Source organism: Chrysochloris asiatica, unplaced genomic scaffold, assembly GCF_000296735.1.
Source record: "Chrysochloris asiatica unplaced genomic scaffold, ChrAsi1.0 scaffold00268, whole genome shotgun sequence".
Taxonomy (NCBI): Eukaryota; Metazoa; Chordata; class Mammalia; order Afrosoricida; family Chrysochloridae; genus Chrysochloris; species Chrysochloris asiatica.
The window spans coordinates 967,255-985,874 of record NW_006408786.1 but is presented as its reverse complement, the minus strand read 5'-3'; the positions used below and the strand labels follow the sequence as shown (position 1 = coordinate 985,874).

General features: G+C 49.3%; 1 protein-coding gene across 1 annotated transcript in view; it reads left to right on the top strand.

Annotated features, from left to right (window-relative positions):
• The window catches only part of CACNA1A (calcium channel, voltage-dependent, P/Q type, alpha 1A subunit), a 325,229-nt gene that overhangs the window by 190,395 nt on the left and 116,214 nt on the right, over positions 1 to 18,620 (top strand). Inside the window, exons 12-20 of the mRNA XM_006874309.1 lie at positions 3,480 to 3,689; positions 6,677 to 6,789; positions 8,120 to 8,232; positions 8,380 to 8,511; positions 8,719 to 8,791; positions 10,470 to 10,587; positions 10,732 to 10,799; positions 13,990 to 14,096; positions 16,212 to 17,018. Of these exons, the coding sequence (XP_006874371.1) occupies positions 3,480 to 3,689; positions 6,677 to 6,789; positions 8,120 to 8,232; positions 8,380 to 8,511; positions 8,719 to 8,791; positions 10,470 to 10,587; positions 10,732 to 10,799; positions 13,990 to 14,096; positions 16,212 to 17,018 (1,741 nt within the window). The remainder of the gene's footprint in view (positions 1 to 3,479; positions 3,690 to 6,676; positions 6,790 to 8,119; positions 8,233 to 8,379; positions 8,512 to 8,718; positions 8,792 to 10,469; positions 10,588 to 10,731; positions 10,800 to 13,989; positions 14,097 to 16,211; positions 17,019 to 18,620) is intronic.

Below are 18,620 nucleotides of genomic sequence, written 5' to 3'. Positions count from 1 at the left end.
TGCAGCATTCCGTCAGTTATGTCTGGCCCATATAGTCTCTCAATGAGTTTGCTTGTTTATTTAAGTTGGCTTTGTTATGTTCTGATGGACAAACTTGTGTTCATAGCATGTTTATTGAATGCCAGTCAGTGGAAAACTCTGGAGTGCCCAGATTGACATTTCCTCTCTGGATAAGATAAGATGATCATTGCTGATGTTAACTGCTATCAAGTTGGCTCCAAACTCATGGGGACCACCCCCCATAAACAACAAAACAAAATGCTGCCTGATTCTGCACCCCATGATCTATTGGGGATTGACCCATTGAGAAGGTAGAGTTTTCACTAACTGATTTTTCAGAAGTAGATTGCCAAGTCTTTCTTCTTAATCCATTTTATAAGGTGTGGAAACTCTCCTGAAAGTTGCCCTGAATTCACAGGGAGATAACACTTTTCACCAGTCATTCTGGCAAAGATGAAAAGTAATAACACCCATTTAGGTGCCCAATTGTGAACAGGACAGAGACTGGCCCAGCTACCTGGCTGCTTTGGATCCTTTGAAGTGTAATTGGTCCAAACTGGCATGTGCTGTCTAAAAAACACACCAGAGCTGGAAGCGTTGGTCTGAAAACAAAAAGGACAGAAAATATCTCGCTGATAAATTTTATGTTGGCCACATGCTGAAATGACAATCCTTAGGACGGGGCTGTTGCTATTGTTGTCAGGTGCCATTGAGTCAATTGTGAACCCTAGTGACCCTGTATAGGCTTTCTGAGGATGTAACTCTTTTTTCAATCTAATGATTGTATGTGAGTACAATTCCAGACAACAGAGAAAAATTAGAGACTAGAATGTCTAGAAGAAGACTGCATGGGTCAAAGGGAATATTTGATGCCGTAAACCAAGGTATCTGGCCAGCACAGTGTCTGGCACGCAGCAGGCATTCAGTTAGCATTCATCTCCCTCTGCCCTCCCCATGAGTGGGGTGCAGGTCGGGTGATCCGGAAAGGTGTCCTCGAATACTTGGCACTGAACTGAACCTCGATTTCAGTTCTTGAGGCTACTGTAGGAGATTATGACCAATAGTCCTAAGTGCTAAGTGTATTCACTCATTTATTCCTCACAGTGGTTCTGTGAGGTGGGAAGTGTGGTGGTCCCCAATTTACAGATGAAGACACTCACTTTCATGAGCCCAACAGCCCAAGTGACTGGTCACCTGCAGGTTGGCAGTGGAGCGGGTTCTTCAGTGTGGCTCATCCAGGGTGGCGGTCGGGAATCATTTACCCACAATGACCGGCTCCTCTCTCTCCTAACCCATGGTGCATCCCTTCCTGACCGCTGAGATTCCCGAGAGTGTTGTTCATAAGCCAATCTTCCAGTGCTGCAAACACAGGCCAGCGGTGCCTGACTGTGAAGGGCTATGGAGATGCATCCCCTGATCCTCCAGGGCCTGTGGGGTCAGGCAGGGGCTGGGCATGAGAGGAGGGACTGTGGCAGAGAAGAGACCTCCCTGTGAGGGGCTACAGCCATCCAGATTCACTGCTTGGAATATTCCTCACCTTCCCACTCCGGTGACCAGATGGGCCACTGTCCCAGGAGGAGTGAGCAGTGTGGTGGCTGGGAGCCTGGAAGATTACTGGCTCCACACGTCTCTGCAGTCCCTGGGCCTCTCAGCTCCATTTCCACAGCTGTGTAATGGGGACAGGAGCCCTCTGATGCAGTGATTCAGTGTTCAGCTACTAACAGAAAAGTCAGAGGTTTGAGCCCACCGGCCACTCAGAGGGAAAAAGAATTATGCTTCCGTAAAGATGACAGCCTTGAAACCCACTGGGGCAGTTCTGTGTCCTAAAGAGTCACTCTGAATTGGAATAAATTCTACAGCTATAGGTTTTTTGGGTTTGGGATTCTTTGACAATGGGCACACTGGTGGTCCTTGCTCTACAAGGATCCAGGAGCTTATCATATGAAAGGTTTCCCACAGAGCTGGTGCCTGCTAAATAGTCAATAAATGTCAGCTGTCACTTTCCTCCAAGAGAAGATGAAATTCATATTTTTTGGAAAATCTCCCAGTGGTTAAATGTGGACCAATATAAAATTGGTATGAACCAATTGCCCCCTGGGTGCCAATCTCTGGTTAGAATTTTGCTAAGAGGACATGCCATCTTGCAAGGTCAGAAGCGCCCTGGAGAGTCACATTTGTCGCGTCCCACATCTGGCATGTGGAATGGGTTCAGTGAACATGCTGGATGGATTCATGAATAAATGAAGACCAAATGAATGCAAAGAAGGAAGGAACAAAGGAATGATGAATGGATGAATGAAGAAATGCGTGGATAGAAGAATTATTGAATAATAAATGAACAAGTAAGGAATGAAGGAATGGAAGGAAGGAGCAATCGAATAGAGGAATGATAAGTTAACAAATGAATGAATCAGTGAGCAAACAAATGAATGCAACTGAAGGTTTTCAAAAAGAAGATAAACTCAACTTGTCCAAAACTAGGGAATCCTTTATTGGTGCAAACGGTTATTGCACTTGGCTGCTAAGCAAAAGGTTGATGGTTTGTGTTCACCCAAGGTGCCTTAGGAGGGGCTTGACAATCTACTTCTGAAAAATCAACCATTGAAACCCCCCACGGAGCAGAGCAGAACTCTAACACACATAGGGTTGCCGTGAGTCAGAAGGAACTCAAAAATCACAGGACTGGCTGATCCAAAGCTGAACTCAGACCCTTTCCCTAAGCCTGCCCTTCTCACATCTGCCCTCTCTCAGTCAATGGCAGCTCCATCCTTCCAAGAGACTAAAGATGTTGGTTCCTCCTCTTTCTTTATCACACCTTCCATCATACTATTTAATCAGCTGATTCTTTACGTTCAGTGTCTGTCTCCTCCACTAGAATGTCAGTCCCAGAAGGGCACCTACTGTATCCTGAGTACCTAGTAGAGAACCTGGCACACAGTGGGTGCTCAATAAATGCTTAAGAGTCCAATTATAGAGAGGCAGAGCCTGAGGCAAGAACACAAGGGGGATTGGAAACAGCTGTCTCAGTCCTTGGTCATTATTTCTAAAGTTGAGGCATCCATGGAAAAGTAGAGTTCTGTCCTTTTTCTGCCTTCCACCCTCCACATCTCCTGTAGGCCTTCCCAACGTACTCCTTGCAGCTCTGCCATCTGTCCCTGTCTCATCCTGCAATATAGAGTGATCCCTAGAGGCATCACAATGACCAAGAGGGAAATACGTGGCAAGCAATAAGAGACATCAGCATTCCCGTTGACATCCTGAACTCTCTTTGGTTACTTCTGATACTGTTACTTTCAGGATCATTGCCTTCTCATGAGTACCGCCTCTGGAAAGTCAAACCTGGAGGTCGACATGGCTCCCCCGTGCCAGAAGTCTTATGGGAAGTTAATGGTTTCCATTACCAGAGTCCTTGCCTGGGCCTTGTTTAGTCTGATTTTCTCTGAAGGGACAGCCTAACGGTTTCCATTTTCCCCTGGCAGGGTCTCCCTTCGCTCGAGCCAGCATTAAAAGTGCCAAGCTGGAGAACTCGACTTTTTTTCACAAAAAGGAGAGGAGGATGCGTTTCTACATCCGCCGCATGGTCAAAACTCAGGCCTTCTATTGGACTGTGCTCAGTCTGGTAGCCCTCAACACGCTGTGTGTTGCTATTGTTCACTACAACCAGCCCGACTGGCTCTCCGACTTCCTCTGTGAGTACCATCCAGCTCTGCCCTAACCAGCCCCCTACCCTCTCCTCCCACCCATCCCCAGTCCCTTTCTCACACCCTTTTTTCTTCCCTTCTTGAATTCACCTTTTCATTTGGCCACTTCTGCAACTGTGATTGAGACCACTCTTTACTCTGCCACACAGCTCCTTCAGGCCTGAGAGAGGGAACACTTTCATGACCCCCTTCTAAGAGAGATGGAGGGGTTCTAATGAGGTAGTGAAGAGAGACAGCGACTGCAAGACAGCCAGATAGAACAGAAACATAATGGAACTGTTAAAATAATTTATGATTGAGAGATGGGGGCGGGGGGCCTTAGGAATAAGGTTGTTGTTGTTATATGCCATCAAGTCTGTTATGACTCATAGCGATCCTGGATAGAGTTTCCAAGGAGCATCTGGTGGATTTGAACCACCAACCTGGTCGTTACCAGTCCAGTGTTTAACATACAATGCCACACCAGGACCTCTAGAGACAGGGCATGACCTATGCTTTGTCCTCATTTTCTCTATTCATTTCTGAGTCTTTACTTCTCCCTTCTTTCAATTCTTCTGCTTCTTTCCCATGGCTCACCAGCACTTTTTTACTTCCTTCGGTTCAGAAGACCCCCTCCAACAAATACGTGAGCATCTTGTTCCTTCAGTGGATCCAAGCACCCTTATCTCAATGCTTTGCTCTCTGGATCTGTTCCCAGATTCCAGGAATTAGCATGAGATAGTACCAAAATGAGGGTTAAATGTGGGTGAGAAAAGTGCTGAAAGGTAGGGAGACTTCTGACTCCGATTTTAAACAGTAAAGAGCTCTGAGTAATCCGCAAGCACAGTACCTGGACAGTAAGGAAAGCAAGTGAGTGCCATGGCACTGGTTTGTGGGTACCAACACTAAGTGAGGACTTGCCTAGAATCTTTTGCCCACTTGTAGTCTACTGCATCTGCTGGCCTATCTGACTCAGGTCTGTGAACTTTTTGCCATTCTGACCTGGTTCAGAGTTGATCCAGGACAGTCACCAAAGATGGTTGAGCTTACAGCATAGAGAGGCATGGGAACGTGGTGCAGGCCTTTGTCTCCTGGTAACCCTTATTGTTCCCAGTCATGTTGACTGACCCCCAGGACATCCTCCAAGGGGGCCAATTCTCCTTCTGAGAGCCCTGACCCAGTTCAGACCTTGGTAATTACATTTAGTCCCTCTGGAGTGTCTCATAAATGAGGACTCTTTACTTCTGGTCGTAACCTCCTCTGATCGTCTATTTTTAATCTCCCATATTCTCCTCACTAATCACCTTGCAGTGACTGTCCTGGTTCACTAACAGGGGACTGGGACTTCTCTAAAGGTCCTTTAATGATTCCTATTTTCCAGTTGAGAAAACTGTGACATAAAGAGGCTAAGTAACTTGCCCAGGATCACACCACTACTAAGTGATGACATCAGGGTTTAAACCCAGAGTCCACGTCCTGTCTTCTTGCTGATCTCTGCCCAGAGAACCAGGTGACCTGGGTTTTCAATGTTTTCTCTGCCCCCAATTCACCAAGTAACCTTGGAGAAGTCATTACCATCATACATCAATCCAAGATGTCTTCAATTAGTTGATACTCTTTTACTCTCAGAAATAAAACAAAGTTGCCAATTAAGCTAGGACATGCCACCAATTGTAAGATGCACCCCAGTTTGAGAGATTAAAATGTGAACAGAATGTGTGTCTTGAAATTGATGTAGCGTCACAGATCCCTCACTTGTACGAGTAGAAATTGAGTATGCTGGTCCTAAACGTTCTTTCAGACCCACTGATGGTGTAGATGAGTCATTCTCTCAGGTCTTGTATGTTAACCAGTGATCACATTTCCATGGTAGCTAGGAACCAAGCACCTCAGAAACTCATCAGTTCTCTCAGAATTACTTCTAGTGGGTCTTGGAATGCACCAGATATTATGGACAGATTTCCTTCTCTGATATCTAGGCTTTTGTCAAATGTTTTGACCTACTGAGATCGCTGAATTCCTGGAGCCCATAGAGTTCACCTCATGTACCTGGAGCTCCCTGGAGTCCTGCAAATTAGAGGAAGTTTGAATCAAGAGTGAGTGTAGGATCTTGACACCAGTTCAGACCACCTCTTAAAGGCTTGATGTAACAAATGTCCTTGGCCGGCAAACAGAATCAGACATAGAGCCAAAACTGTCAAATTCCGGAAAGTTTGAAACCTTCTGTCTCCATTCTCTGTGTACTTTCTTCCCTTCAGTAACCGTCTTTCTTTCTCATACCCATACCACCTTCTTGACTCCTGGCATTCCTATCCCACCAAGAAAGTTCTCTCCGAAAATGAGTTGATGTTACCCACTGATCCACAGGAGCAAACGAATCCTTGAGGAATGTGTGCCTTTGTGCTTTCTCACCAAAGAACAAAAACCCCTTGGCTCAGGAGTTTTGGACACCAAGACAGGATTTCCAGCCAACTTCACATGGGTTTTCCAAATCAGGAGAAAGGCCAGGCCTTAGATCAGTTGCTTGTGGTGCTCCAGCTAAGTCCCCAACATCAGGACATCATTATGATTTCTATTTCTTTTTTTCCTATGGAGTGCAGACATATAAAAGTGCATTCATCGTAGTTTTTGGATTATGACACACTGGCACGATGGGGCTATTCATGTCCCACTTTATGTTGCTAGTTAGTTGGTTTAATAATAATAAACATTCCTTGATTGTTGTAATCTCTGTCCAATCCTTCTCATCAAAGCTGGGCAAAAACCACTGAACTTTTTCTCATTCCTTTTAAGATTGGCCTGTAGTTGGTTGGTTGGAGGGTAGGAAAATTTTTGCTCTTCCCCTTCAATAGTGGCATGATCCATGGAAAGAAAGCCTTTGCAGTATCTTTGACCAAAGCCAAAACTTGCCAAGGGACAGGACCGCCATTAACAGGAAAGTCAGAGCCACCTAGAGGACTCTTAACACCTCTCTGTTTCCTCCCTCTTCCTTCTAGACTATGCAGAATTCATTTTCTTAGGACTCTTTATGTCCGAAATGTTTATAAAAATGTACGGGCTCGGGACGCGGCCTTACTTCCACTCTTCCTTCAACTGCTTTGACTGTGGGGTAAGTCTGTGTTGTCCAAGGAGCTCATCTCGCCAACTCTTACCTAGAATGGCTGCCAGCTGAAAACCTCAAAAGTAGTGAGAGAGAGGACTATCCCAAACACGGGACATGCAGCTGAAGGCAGAAGAAATGAGAAGAAAGTTCCAAACATTAACAAGGATATGAAGCACCCAGAACTCTCAGCTACTGCTGAGGGGGAGAGGGGATTTACAGAACCTCTTTGAAAATCAGTGGGAGCTAGCCCGACACTTCCACTACTAGGAATTCACCTTAGTAAAATTCTTTCCCAGGTGCCCAGGAAGCACACACAAGAATGAAAGCAAATACAACAACAAAAATAAATCAAAAGAATGTTCTGAGCACCCTTGTTTGTAATAGTTCCAAACTAAATCTCTTTGCAGTAACGCAGACTGTATCTCTTTGCAGTAATGCGGACGAGTAAGTTGTAGTTGGTCCATGTAAAGCTCAAAGGGATGACACTAAGCTGCATAGTTTAAACACACAAACCTGGACACTCTAAATAAAGAAAGGGCCTCAAAAACAGAATGAGAAGAGTGAGAAAAGCAAGACACAGGGTCATGGAAAGAGAGATGCAGTGCCTGACTCCCTCCAGATTGGTTGGTTGATGATGCATGGAGGGGATTGTAACCATGGCAATGAAACGATATACGATAGGATGAATGTAAAACTAATGTTCTCCCATGTAAACTATCACATAATTCACAATAAAACATTTTTTAAAATCTTCTTTTAAGTTTTTGTTGTGACTTAAAGGATAGTTTACATGGAAGAACACCGGTTTTATACTCATCATTTCATTGCAATGATTGCAGTCCCCTCAGTGCATCTTCATTCTACAGCATTTGCTTCTATTCCCTCTGTTTTTGGGGTGTCCACGTTTTTTTGGATGTACATAAAAACAGTCAGGAATGTATAATAATTTAAACAACCAAAGGGCACATTCTGCTAGCCAGCTTCCCTCAATTTTTTTTTTTTTTTAAGAAATAATTGTAAAATTCACGATGATGCTGGCTAAGAGTTCTGTGTAGGATTTATGCCTAGGAGTCTCTGGAGGCTTCTAGAATACGGACATGTCCTATTTCTTGGCCTGGATGGTAGTTATATAGGCATTTACTTTGCAGTGATGTGCATCAAGAGTTCTTTGGTGTGTGTGATCTCTTAAATACAAAAGAGAAGAAAGTAGGGTGTCTGCACCCCTTATCCTGCTTCCATTTGGAGGTGGGAATTGGGCTGGGTTCCAATGGTTCAGGCTCATTATGGGGGCCGAGCACTGTTCCCAGACACGAGATACATAGGTCTTCTTTTCCAGGTTATCATCGGGAGCATCTTCGAGGTCATCTGGGCCGTCATAAAACCTGGCACATCCTTTGGAATCAGTGTGTTACGAGCTCTCAGGTTATTGCGTATTTTCAAAGTCACAAAGTAAGTCTTCCAAGTTCCAGGCCTCTCTGGCAGGGGCTGGGTGGCGTGTTGGGGATGCAGTCAGGCCTGCTGGTGGCCCGTGACTCCTGCTGACCCCCCGTATGAGCTCCCGCTCCCTGCCCTGGCCTGATCCCGCTCTGTTGGCAGGTACTGGGCGTCTCTCAGGAACCTGGTCGTCTCTCTTCTCAACTCCATGAAATCCATCATCAGCCTGTTGTTCCTCCTTTTCCTCTTCATTGTCGTCTTCGCCCTTTTGGGAATGCAACTCTTTGGCGGCCAGTAAGTGCTGGACAAGATCCCCAAATTCTACTTCCTTGGGGTCTAGCCCCAAGCCCCCCTCCACCCCCTCTTCCTTCACTCATTGCATCACAAGTCCCACGCCACCTCCTTCCTCTTCCTCACGGCCCAGATGCCCATTGCCCAGAAGAGCAGGATGACCTATGGGTGCTGAGCCAGGCCCTGGTGAAATACCCGTCCTCTCCACAGGTTTAATTTCGATGAAGGAACGCCTCCTACCAACTTCGACACTTTCCCAGCAGCAATAATGACGGTGTTTCAGGTACGGCCGAAGCTCCGCCCCATGAGCGGGCTCCTCTCAGTGTCAAAGATTAGCATGCTTGAGGGTCCTCCTTAAACCCCACTTCTCTGCTTTGCCATACCTCTTCCTAAGATCTGAAGACCCCAATCCCATATTCCAGGGCAAAGGGCAGACCTTGGGCAGTCTCCTGACAACTTCTGTGCCCATCCAGGCCTCCAGAGCTTTTCCAGTGGGTTCTTGCTCTATGGAGACAAAGATTGTTCGAGAAATGTGATGTCCCTCCCCCATCTCTTGGCTTGGTGCTGTGACCGGGCTGTGGAGAGGGCACTATCCATGGACTGAATTCTGAACCCTCCATGGATGCTGTGTTCATGTTCCTTCAGCACAGGGTTTCTCTCTCAGGGTGACTCTGTCCACCAGGGGTCATTGGCAGTGACATAAATAGTTGTTGCAACTGGGAAGCGGGGGCTACATCCTACGGTGCACAGGATAGCCCCCCCACACTGAGAGTGAACCAGCCCCAAATGTCAGTAGAGTGAAGGTTGGAAAACTTGGCTTTAGCAGCTTAAGTTTAGGGATTGTTTCATGTTTACATTATCACCATGGAAATATTTCAAAGGAGAATAATTGGAATTTTTTGGTGGGAGACCATATGTGTGTTCTGCTTACATCCCTTAAACCCAACCTGTCCAACCCAACCTCTACTTCCAGCAGCAGCTGCATCCTTTGCCCGGGACACTCTCTGGTCACTGGCACCCTCTCTGCCCATCGATCCAGCAGTCCAGAATGCCAGAACCACACACACATAGGAGCATATACACCAAGGCCCCTGGGGGGAGTAATTGCTCTGCGTGCTCTCTGCTGCCTCCCAGAGGCATCTACGAGGATTGCGCCCCTGTTGCCCCTGGTGGTGGTTGTGGCTATGTGCCCTGGAGTCTGACTCAGCGACCCTCTACAGAGTTTCTGAGGCTGTAAATCTTTACAGGAGCAGAAAGCATCATCTTTCTCCCGCAGACCAGCTGGTAGTTTCAAACTGCTGACCTTGTGATTCGTAGCCCGATTTGTAACCACTATGCTACCAGAGCTCCTTTGCCCCTGGGGGCTGCATTAATAATACATCCTTGACTGGCTACTTTCCATCCCATCTTCCTTGCTGTGCTGCCTGGGGTCACCATCAGAATCAGCCACTTGCTCTTAAACCTGTTCAGGGTCTGCCTTGTTGTTGTTGTGAAGTGCCGTGGAATCGGTTTCGACTCATAGCGACCCTGTATAGGATTTCCAAGAAGTGGCTGGTGGGTTTGAACTGCCAGGCTTGTGTTAGCAGGCCAGTGCTTATCCTACAGCACCACACCAGGAGTCTGTCTTAGGAGGACCACAAACATGGCCCTGTGCGACATCTGTACCTTACCCACAGCTCAGCCACATGAAGAGTGCCAATAGTAACTACCTTAATCTCCTTTCACGTCAGAGAATTCAGAGCTACAGAAAGTTCTGTGACTCCTCCAGGGTTACACTGGCCCGGAAGCCAGGCTTGGAGCCCCTGGGTGCAGAGGCAACTCATTTCTCTAGCAGACAAAATGAGACCCCAAGAAGAAGCCAGGCTGAACTCCGCAGGCTGCTTCTAGCTCCACAGTGGGGTCTCAGTGGGGCCCAAGGCTGAAGTGGGGGGGTTGCTGTGTGTCTCTCCCTCTCCTTTCAGATCCTGACAGGTGAGGACTGGAACGAGGTCATGTACGACGGCATCAAGTCCCATGGGGGCGTGCAGGGCGGCATGATATATTCCATCTACTTCATCGTGCTGACGCTCTTCGGGAACTGTATCCTTGGGTTGGGAGTGGCCTGGTCCTGGCAGAGCACATGGGGGGTACAGGGGAGGGGTGGGGAGCCCAATACCCAGGGCCCAAAATGACAGCTCCACAGTGCCTCCAACGGCCATCCTTTTCCTAACTCTGCATCTGCAGACACCCTCCTGAACGTGTTCTTGGCCATCGCCGTGGACAACCTGGCCAACGCCCAGGAACTCACCAAGGTGGAGGCGGTGGGAGGATGCTTCCCTGGCAAAGTTACCACCTGCTCATGGCAGATCAGGGGGGTGGGGCAGGGTGGGCCGAGCTTCGGCCCTGGAAACACCCCTCCAGAACCAGATAATCACCAACATAGGGGAGGCGGAAGGCAGGGGACTTTGGAGTCTCTGAAGGAAGCAGATGGCCATTTATAGAACTGAAACAGGGCTGACAAGAGGTGGCATTGCTCCCCAGCTAGAAAAAAAGGTGCTGTCACCAACCTGAGCCCAGAAAGTTTGGGGAGGGGACGGTGTGCAGTACCCAGCAAGAGTGGAAACCGAGACCTCAGAGGACCCAGACTAAGTCCCAAGCAGTGCCCCAACCTGGGGCATCCATGCGGGACAACTTGGTGCACTTCAGGTCAGCTTCCTGAGAGACAGAGTGGCGCCTCCTGCAGGCGAACAATGTAACCCACGGGCTGGGGCCTAGCGTGTGCTTGGGAACTGGCCCATTAGAAATGCCATTGAATTTTACCTCTGAGTTGTGGCAGTGAAGTTGTCATGATGCTCACAGTGCCAAGCGATGTTCCAGGCACATGACCTAGGCCACCCAAGTTGTGCTGCTATTGCCTTGTCAGAGGGGGGACCTGAGACTCAGAGAGACAGAGGCCACTTCCCAGGTAGCACGCTCAGCACAGAGCTGATAACACAGTAAGTGTTCAATAAAGGGAGCCTTTACCAATCACTTGGCACTAACAGGGCCCTGGATAAAGAGGCAGGACCAGGATTTGAACCCAATCTCTAGAGCCCAGGCCCTCTACCCACCCATACCACTGACCAGCTTTCATTGGAGCCTCAACCAAACAAGTAGTGATAGGTATTTTTTTAAGTAACAGTAGCAGCAGGTTTAGCTGCACTTCTCATATGCCGGGGTGATGGGGGAGTCCCTTATCCTCAACTCACAGGTGGGGAAACAGAGGCCCTGAAAGGTTAACTGACCTACCTGCAAAATAGAGATGGGAACCTCACAGAACAAAGCAGAGGAAACCGGGCCAAAAGGGAATCTGTCGGGTGGGGGGCCACAGGAGGAGCAGCCAGCTTGCATTCACGGTCAGCAGCATATGGAGCCTGGTGCCAGATGTCTCTCTGTGGCATCCTTGGGCTTCCAGGAAGTCAGGGCCAACTTGGGTGGGCTCAGGAGGCTGCTGGGAATGGTGGTGCAGGCATCACGCAAGGAGCCAAGCTGGGGCCAGATTCCAGCCCATTCGCCCAAGGGGCATTGTATCAGCCCAGGGAAGAGGCACCAGAGGTGTACTTCTTTGCAATGGGCAGTGGTTGCAGCTGGCCATGGCCTAGCCTAAGCTGCTCCCCACCACCCCATGGCATGGAGAGTGCCTGTGTGGGCTCTCTTTCGTGGCCCCCAGTGCCTCTCCACTCATCGGTCAGAACTCAGCTCTTCAAGGTGTTCATGGTATTAAGCTGAGCTGAGCAGACGGCTACCAGTCACCATCTGTTGACCCTGGCAGGAGGGAGAGAGTTTCCCGGCCCAGCTCCCAGTGGTGGCGGGGACGGAAGTCTCCACCACTCCAAGCTCACTGCCACAGACCTGGCCACCAAGGGGGTGCCTCGAGGCTGATTCACATGCCCAGAATGCATCCTCCTCCGGGTTAGCATGGCTAGGCGGGAGAAGAGGGAGGAGGAAGGCCAACTCCTGGGAGGTGTGCACTGCCTCCTTCCTCCAGCATGCCTTCCTTCATCCTTCCACAAATGCTCCTTAAACATTTGGTGTGTGGCGGGCTCCCAAAGTGCTTTTATCTCGTTGAATCCTTACAGACACCCCAGGAGCAAATTCTCTGAGTCTTGTTTTTCAGTTGTTCATTTGACAAGCATTTACTGAGCACCAACTGTGTGCCAGACACTGACCTAGGCACCAGGGACATAACAGTGAAAAGATAAGCCAACAACCCCTGCCCTGATGGGGCTAATATTCAAGTGAGAAAGGCAGATGAGAAATATGTCCAATTCATAAAAATACATTGCATGTCGGATGGCCCTCAGTGCTGAAGCAGAGAAGGTGGAAAGAATTGAAATTTTTGATGGAAATGTTGAGGTGCACAGTGATTAAGTGAGTTACCCAAGGTCACACAGCTCATAAGGTGCAGAGCTGGGATTTGAACCCAGGCCATCTGTGTCTGGAGTTGGTGCTCATAATCCCTATGCTGTGGGGCTTAAACTTGATTGTGTTTCATACTTACCTGAGAATTTGTTGAAAGTTTAGGTTTCCAGGGTCCAACTCTGCTTCTTTGGGAGGCCTAGGGATCTACAGTTTAAGGATTTCTGAGACCAGGTGTTCCAGACATAGGGGAAGGTCAGTGGGAGCAGGTGATGGGTCAGGTCCCATCTCCATATATACCTTAATCTGTCCATTTCTGAGGTGGTAATGTTGCTTCCTACCCCAGAGAGCCATGCAGGGCATGTGTACAGGCGACCGCTTGAGTTTTCTTAGTGGCGGGCTCCTTTCTGTGCGTGTCTTTCTCCTCTCGGTTACTTTACTTTTCCTTTGCTGCCTCTGATGTTTTGTGAATGAGGCCCTGGCATGAAGGCTGAAGATGGATTAAAAGTTAAAAAAAAAAAAAAATCTTTTTCTGTATGTATTTTAAAAACATGTTCTCTTATTATCTTCTCTGAACTTAATCAGGGAGCAGTCCCCTGGACAGGTTGTGATCCAAGGGCTGGCTGCCCCTCCCCTCCAACAAAACCTGGGAATACAAATTCTTCTCCCTTTTCCTCTTCTGGGGGCTGTTGGCAGTGCATGACTCGAGCCAGGAAACACCAGACTTTTCTGCATGTGGGGGGCTCATTGATATTTGTTAAAGTCTTGGTCCAGACAGCTCAAATGGTCCAGAAAGTCTTTGCATTTATTTTGCCCCTGCCTTCACACATCCACACCCTGCCCTCTATGGGAAAGGTCGGGGTGCTCTTTCCTTTTGCTTTCTTTTGGCTGTTAAAGGAGTGCTGTCAGGGAGCCTGTACCTGAAGGGGTTAGAAATACACTTAACCGGCCTCCGTGTCTTCCTTTTGGCCGGTCTCATACTGATCAGTCCGCACCCAGCCAAACCTGTTTCTAAATATTTCAGATGTTACCCTTGGTCCACCATAGGTTAGTCCCCAAGGTCTACTTCATGTTTTGTGAGCAGGGATCCCATGTGCCTTTTAGGATGAACAAGAAGAAGAAGAGGCAGCCAACCAGAAACTTGCCCTTCAGAAAGCCAAAGAGGTGGCAGAAGTGAGTCCCTTGTCCGCGGCCAACATGTCCATAGCTGTGTAAGTGCTTCAGCCCCAGAGGGCTGCCTCCTCACCACCTCCCAGTAAAGGATTTGGGGGTGGGGGTTCCTGACAAGGGTGAGCCTTAGGGAGAGGTACTCTACACTGCCACCCACTTCCACTTAATAAGTATTTAAGGAGTCCAGGTGTGGTACTGGACTGAAAAGTCTGTTTGAACTGCAAGGTCAATGGCTCAAGCTCACCAGCCGCTCCTCAGAAACTCCATACAGGGTTGCTATGGGTCAGAACCAACTCGATGGCACTTAATAACAACAAGGAGCCGTGGAGTCTTGGTGTGGCACTGTAGGATAAGCACTGGACTGTTCGCCACAAGGTCGATGATTCAAACTTATCAGCCACTCCTTGGAAACCCTATACAGGGTTGCTATGAGTCTGAACTGACTCGGTGGCACTTAACATCAAACACAGCAAAGCACGTGATTACCAACCAAAAAAGTCAGCAGTTCAAACCTACCAGCCAGACAGTTCACAGAAGACCTGATGATCTCCTCCCATAAATACTTAAGCCTAGGAAACCCTATGGGTCAGTTTTTCTCTGTTCTGAAAGGTTGTTATGAGTCAGAACTGCAGTGGGGTTTTTGAAGCACCCACTATGCATTGGGCCAATCTATTAACAAAAATCAGCCAATGAAACCCTGTGCAATCCACCATCTAACCTGAGGATTGTGTTAGAACAGGTTGCATTTCATTCCATTGCTCCCAGGGTCACGGTGGCTTGGAGGCTAGCTCAGCAGTAGCTAACTACAGCAATGTGCCAGACACTGTCTAGGGATACAGCTTTAACAAGGGGAAAAAACACTTGGATGTAGCTGGCATACTAGTTGGAAAGAGAGATAAGAAGCAAGATAAAAGGTGCTAGAGCAACATAAAGAATTCGAGGAGGGAAGAACATAGCCTTGGGGTAGGGAGAACCGTCAGGGAGGGCCTTGCTGAGTAGACAACAGGGACTGAAAGAGAGAAGGAGGGAGCCATGAGGGTTCTAGAGGAAGAGCATCCCAGGCAGAGTAAACAGCACATTCAAACGTCCTGAGTGGGAATACGAGGGGAGGGTTCAAGAAGTTCTTGGAAAAATGGAATTTTTCCACAAACTTTTTGAAGTCCTTTCTTAATAACTGACATGTCAAACAGGAGGAAGCCAGTGAGGTTGGAGGAAGTGGACAAGTAGGAGGGCAGGTTGTGTAGGGCCATATAGGCTGCAGGAAAGACAGGCTTTTAGCCCAAGTGAGGTGGGAGCCAGGGAAGATTTTAAGCAGAGAAGGGAGAGGCTCTGACTTCAGTGCTCACGTGCACCCTCTAGTGGCCTTAGAAGGAACAGCACTTGATGGTGAGGGTAAAAGCTGGGGAGAGGGGTCCACAGGAACGAGATGACCGCAAGGTGTAGGTGATGGTGGAGTTGGCAGGGTTTACTGATGGATCTGATGTGTGTGATGAGATGGCAAGAGGGAGGTTGGCTGACACCAGTGCACGCTGCAAGGCACCGGGGAGAAGTGCTGGGGAAAGGTAGGAGGGATTCCAGGAAGGCACATTCCCAGGCAGCCGAGTTTAGGACAATCCCAATGGACTCTGATGATCTATAAACTGAGTCCTTTAATACTACTATACCGTAGCCTCACACCAACCCCTGGATAATCTCCTCAACTGGCTGCTTGGCGCCAGTTAATAAATAGGCCTTCTGGCCTGGCCTGGCCTGGCCTGGCCCTGAGACCCCCAGACCTTCCCATGACCAGAACCGAGAGAGTCAAGCCAATCCAGACACTGCCAGGGCTTCTGAAACCTTCTCCAGGCCAGTGCCTAGTATGACTGGTCATCTCAGGTGAGAATATTCTAAACAGGAGGCATGTTCCCCGAGTGAAAATGCCCACTAAGCCAGGCTGAGGCACCCCAAGGGGCCAAGACACCCCTTCGAATGAGAAGACCAGTCAGGTCCAGACACCTTCCTGTGCTGAGATGCTCCGTAAGCCAGATGGGAGCACCCAGCTGTGCCAAGATGCCCATCTGGGCTGAGACCCCTTAGGCCAAGGTGCTCCCCTGCCCCGTGCGGCCCCCGCCCCTGCCACAGTGCATGGGGTACTTACTCTGATCCTTCCCCTGCAGGAAGGAACAACAGAAGAGTCAGAAGGCATCCAAGTCTGTGTGGGAGCAGCGGACCAGCGAAATGCGCAAGCAGAACCTGCTGGCCAGCCGGGAGGCCCTATACAACGAGCTGGACCCCGATGAACGGTGGAAGGCCACCTATGCCCGGCACCTACGGCCTGACATGAAGACTCACCTGGACCGGCCGCTGGTGGTCGACCCCCAGGAGAATCGCAACAACAATACCAACAAGAGCCGGGCGGCCGAGCCCACAGTGGACCAGCGCCTCGGCCAGCAGCGTGCCGAGGACTTCCTCAGGAAACAGGCCCGCTACCATGACCGGGCCCGGGACCCCAGTGGCCCCGGGGGCCTGGACGCCCGGAGGCCCTGGGCCGGCAGCCAGGAAGCCGAACTGGGCCGAGAGGGTCCTTATGGCCGCGAGTCGGACCACCACACCCGGGAGGGCCTGGAGCAGCCAGGGTTCTGGGAGGGCGAGGCCGAGCGGGGCAAGCCCGTGGACCCCCATCGGAGGCACCCTCCTCGGCAGGGGCCCAGCAGAGAGAGCCGCAGTGGCTCACCCCGAGCAGGGGCCGATGGGGAGCCCCGCAGGCACCGGGCTCACCGGAGGCCAGGGGAGGAGGGGCTGGAAGACAAGGCCGAGCGGAGGGCCCGGCACCGGGAGGGCAGCCGGCCGGCCCGCAGCGCTGAAGGCGAGGCCGAGGGGCCTGACGGCGGCGAGCGGAGACGACGGCACAGGCATGGTGCTCCCGCCACTTATGATGCTGACACGCGGAGGGAGGAGAAGGAGCGCAGGCATCGGCGGCGAAAGTAAGTGGCCCCTCTAGAATCCTAGTGGTAACCGTGCAAATAACGCCAGCAGTCTGCTAAGCAACTCATCAACTCTTGAGACCATCCCATGGTCATAAACCCATTTCACAAAGCGTGAAACTGAGGCGGCTAAGTGTCAACCCAAGGTCACACATCTAGTAAGTGGTATCCTTGTGCTCTTCAAGGAGCTCTGGTGGTGCAATGGTTAAAGCCCTCGGCTGTTAACTAAAAGGCCAACAGTTCAAACCCACCAGTCGCTCTCTGGGAAAAAAATATGTGTAGTCTGCTTTCGAAAAGATTGTTGTTGTTAAGTGCCGTGGAGTCCATTCCGATCCATAGCAGCGACGTATAGGGTTTCCAGGGAGCAGCTGGTGAGCTTGAACCGGCGACTTTGCAGTACTAACGGCTTTGCAGTTTGGCACATTAACCCACAGCACCACACCAGGACTCCGTGAAGATTACAGCCTTGGAAACCCTCTGGGGGCAGTTCTACCCTATCCTGCTAGGTAGCTCCGAGTCAGAATGGGAGCAGTGGGCTGTGTTTTTCAGGGAAGCTGTAAAAGAAACCCCACCTCCCCCAAGACAGTGTAAATCCCATCTCTGCCCTTTGCTTGCTATGCAACCTGGGACAAGCGACTTCACACCTCCGGCCTCTGCTTCCTCATCTATAAAATTACCTATCCAATTGGATTGTTCTTGTTGTTAAGTGCCGTCGAGTAGATTCCGACCCATAGCGACCCTGTATAGGAATTCCAAGGAGCGGCTGGCAAGCTTGAACCACCAACCTTGCAGTTCAAACGACTTTGCATTCTGGTGCATTAGCCCACAGCGCCTGGGTTAAACAAAGTAGAACATACCAAGGGTTCAGAAGGGGGTCTGACACATAATAAATGCTAAATTTGGACCTTTATTTGAGCCAATCATCTTTGTCCCAGGAGATTGTACAGGAGCATGACTTAGGGCATTTGGGGGCTTCTTCCAGGACAGTGCCTTTACCTTTTTGTATCAATAATTAATAACACTCCCTAGACTATACTATAGTGATTCGACTATAAGGAAACTTCAGAAAGCTCATACATTCCATTATCTTTTCATTCCATTTTGCCATAAACTTTTTGAAACCCCCTCATTTAGAGCCCAGCAACTTACATGTTCAAGTAGATGAATTACTGTCCTAATGTCCTTTTTTTTTTTTAACTCTTTTATTGTTAATTATGTGATAGTTTGCATGGGAGAACATTAGCTTTACTTTCATCCTATCGTATATCGTTACATTGCCATGGTTACAATCCCCTCCATGTATCATCACCCAACCAAAGGGTACACCCCACAAGCCTGTCCCCCGGTCGTCAGCACACAGCCCCTCTCCCTCTCTGGGTCTAGAGTTCCCTGCCACTCCATCTCTCCACATCATCATCTCTGCCTCCATTTCTGCATCACTGTTTGTCTGGGTAGGGTCCCGCACTCCTCTCTTCTCCCTTGATGGTCCCAGGGGCCTCCACTCCTGGCCTGCAAAGTCAACCACTTCCTTCCTTTTGCTACAAACCAACTACCTTTACATTTCCAAACTGCATAGTCAGTCCTGATAGTAATTATTCACTA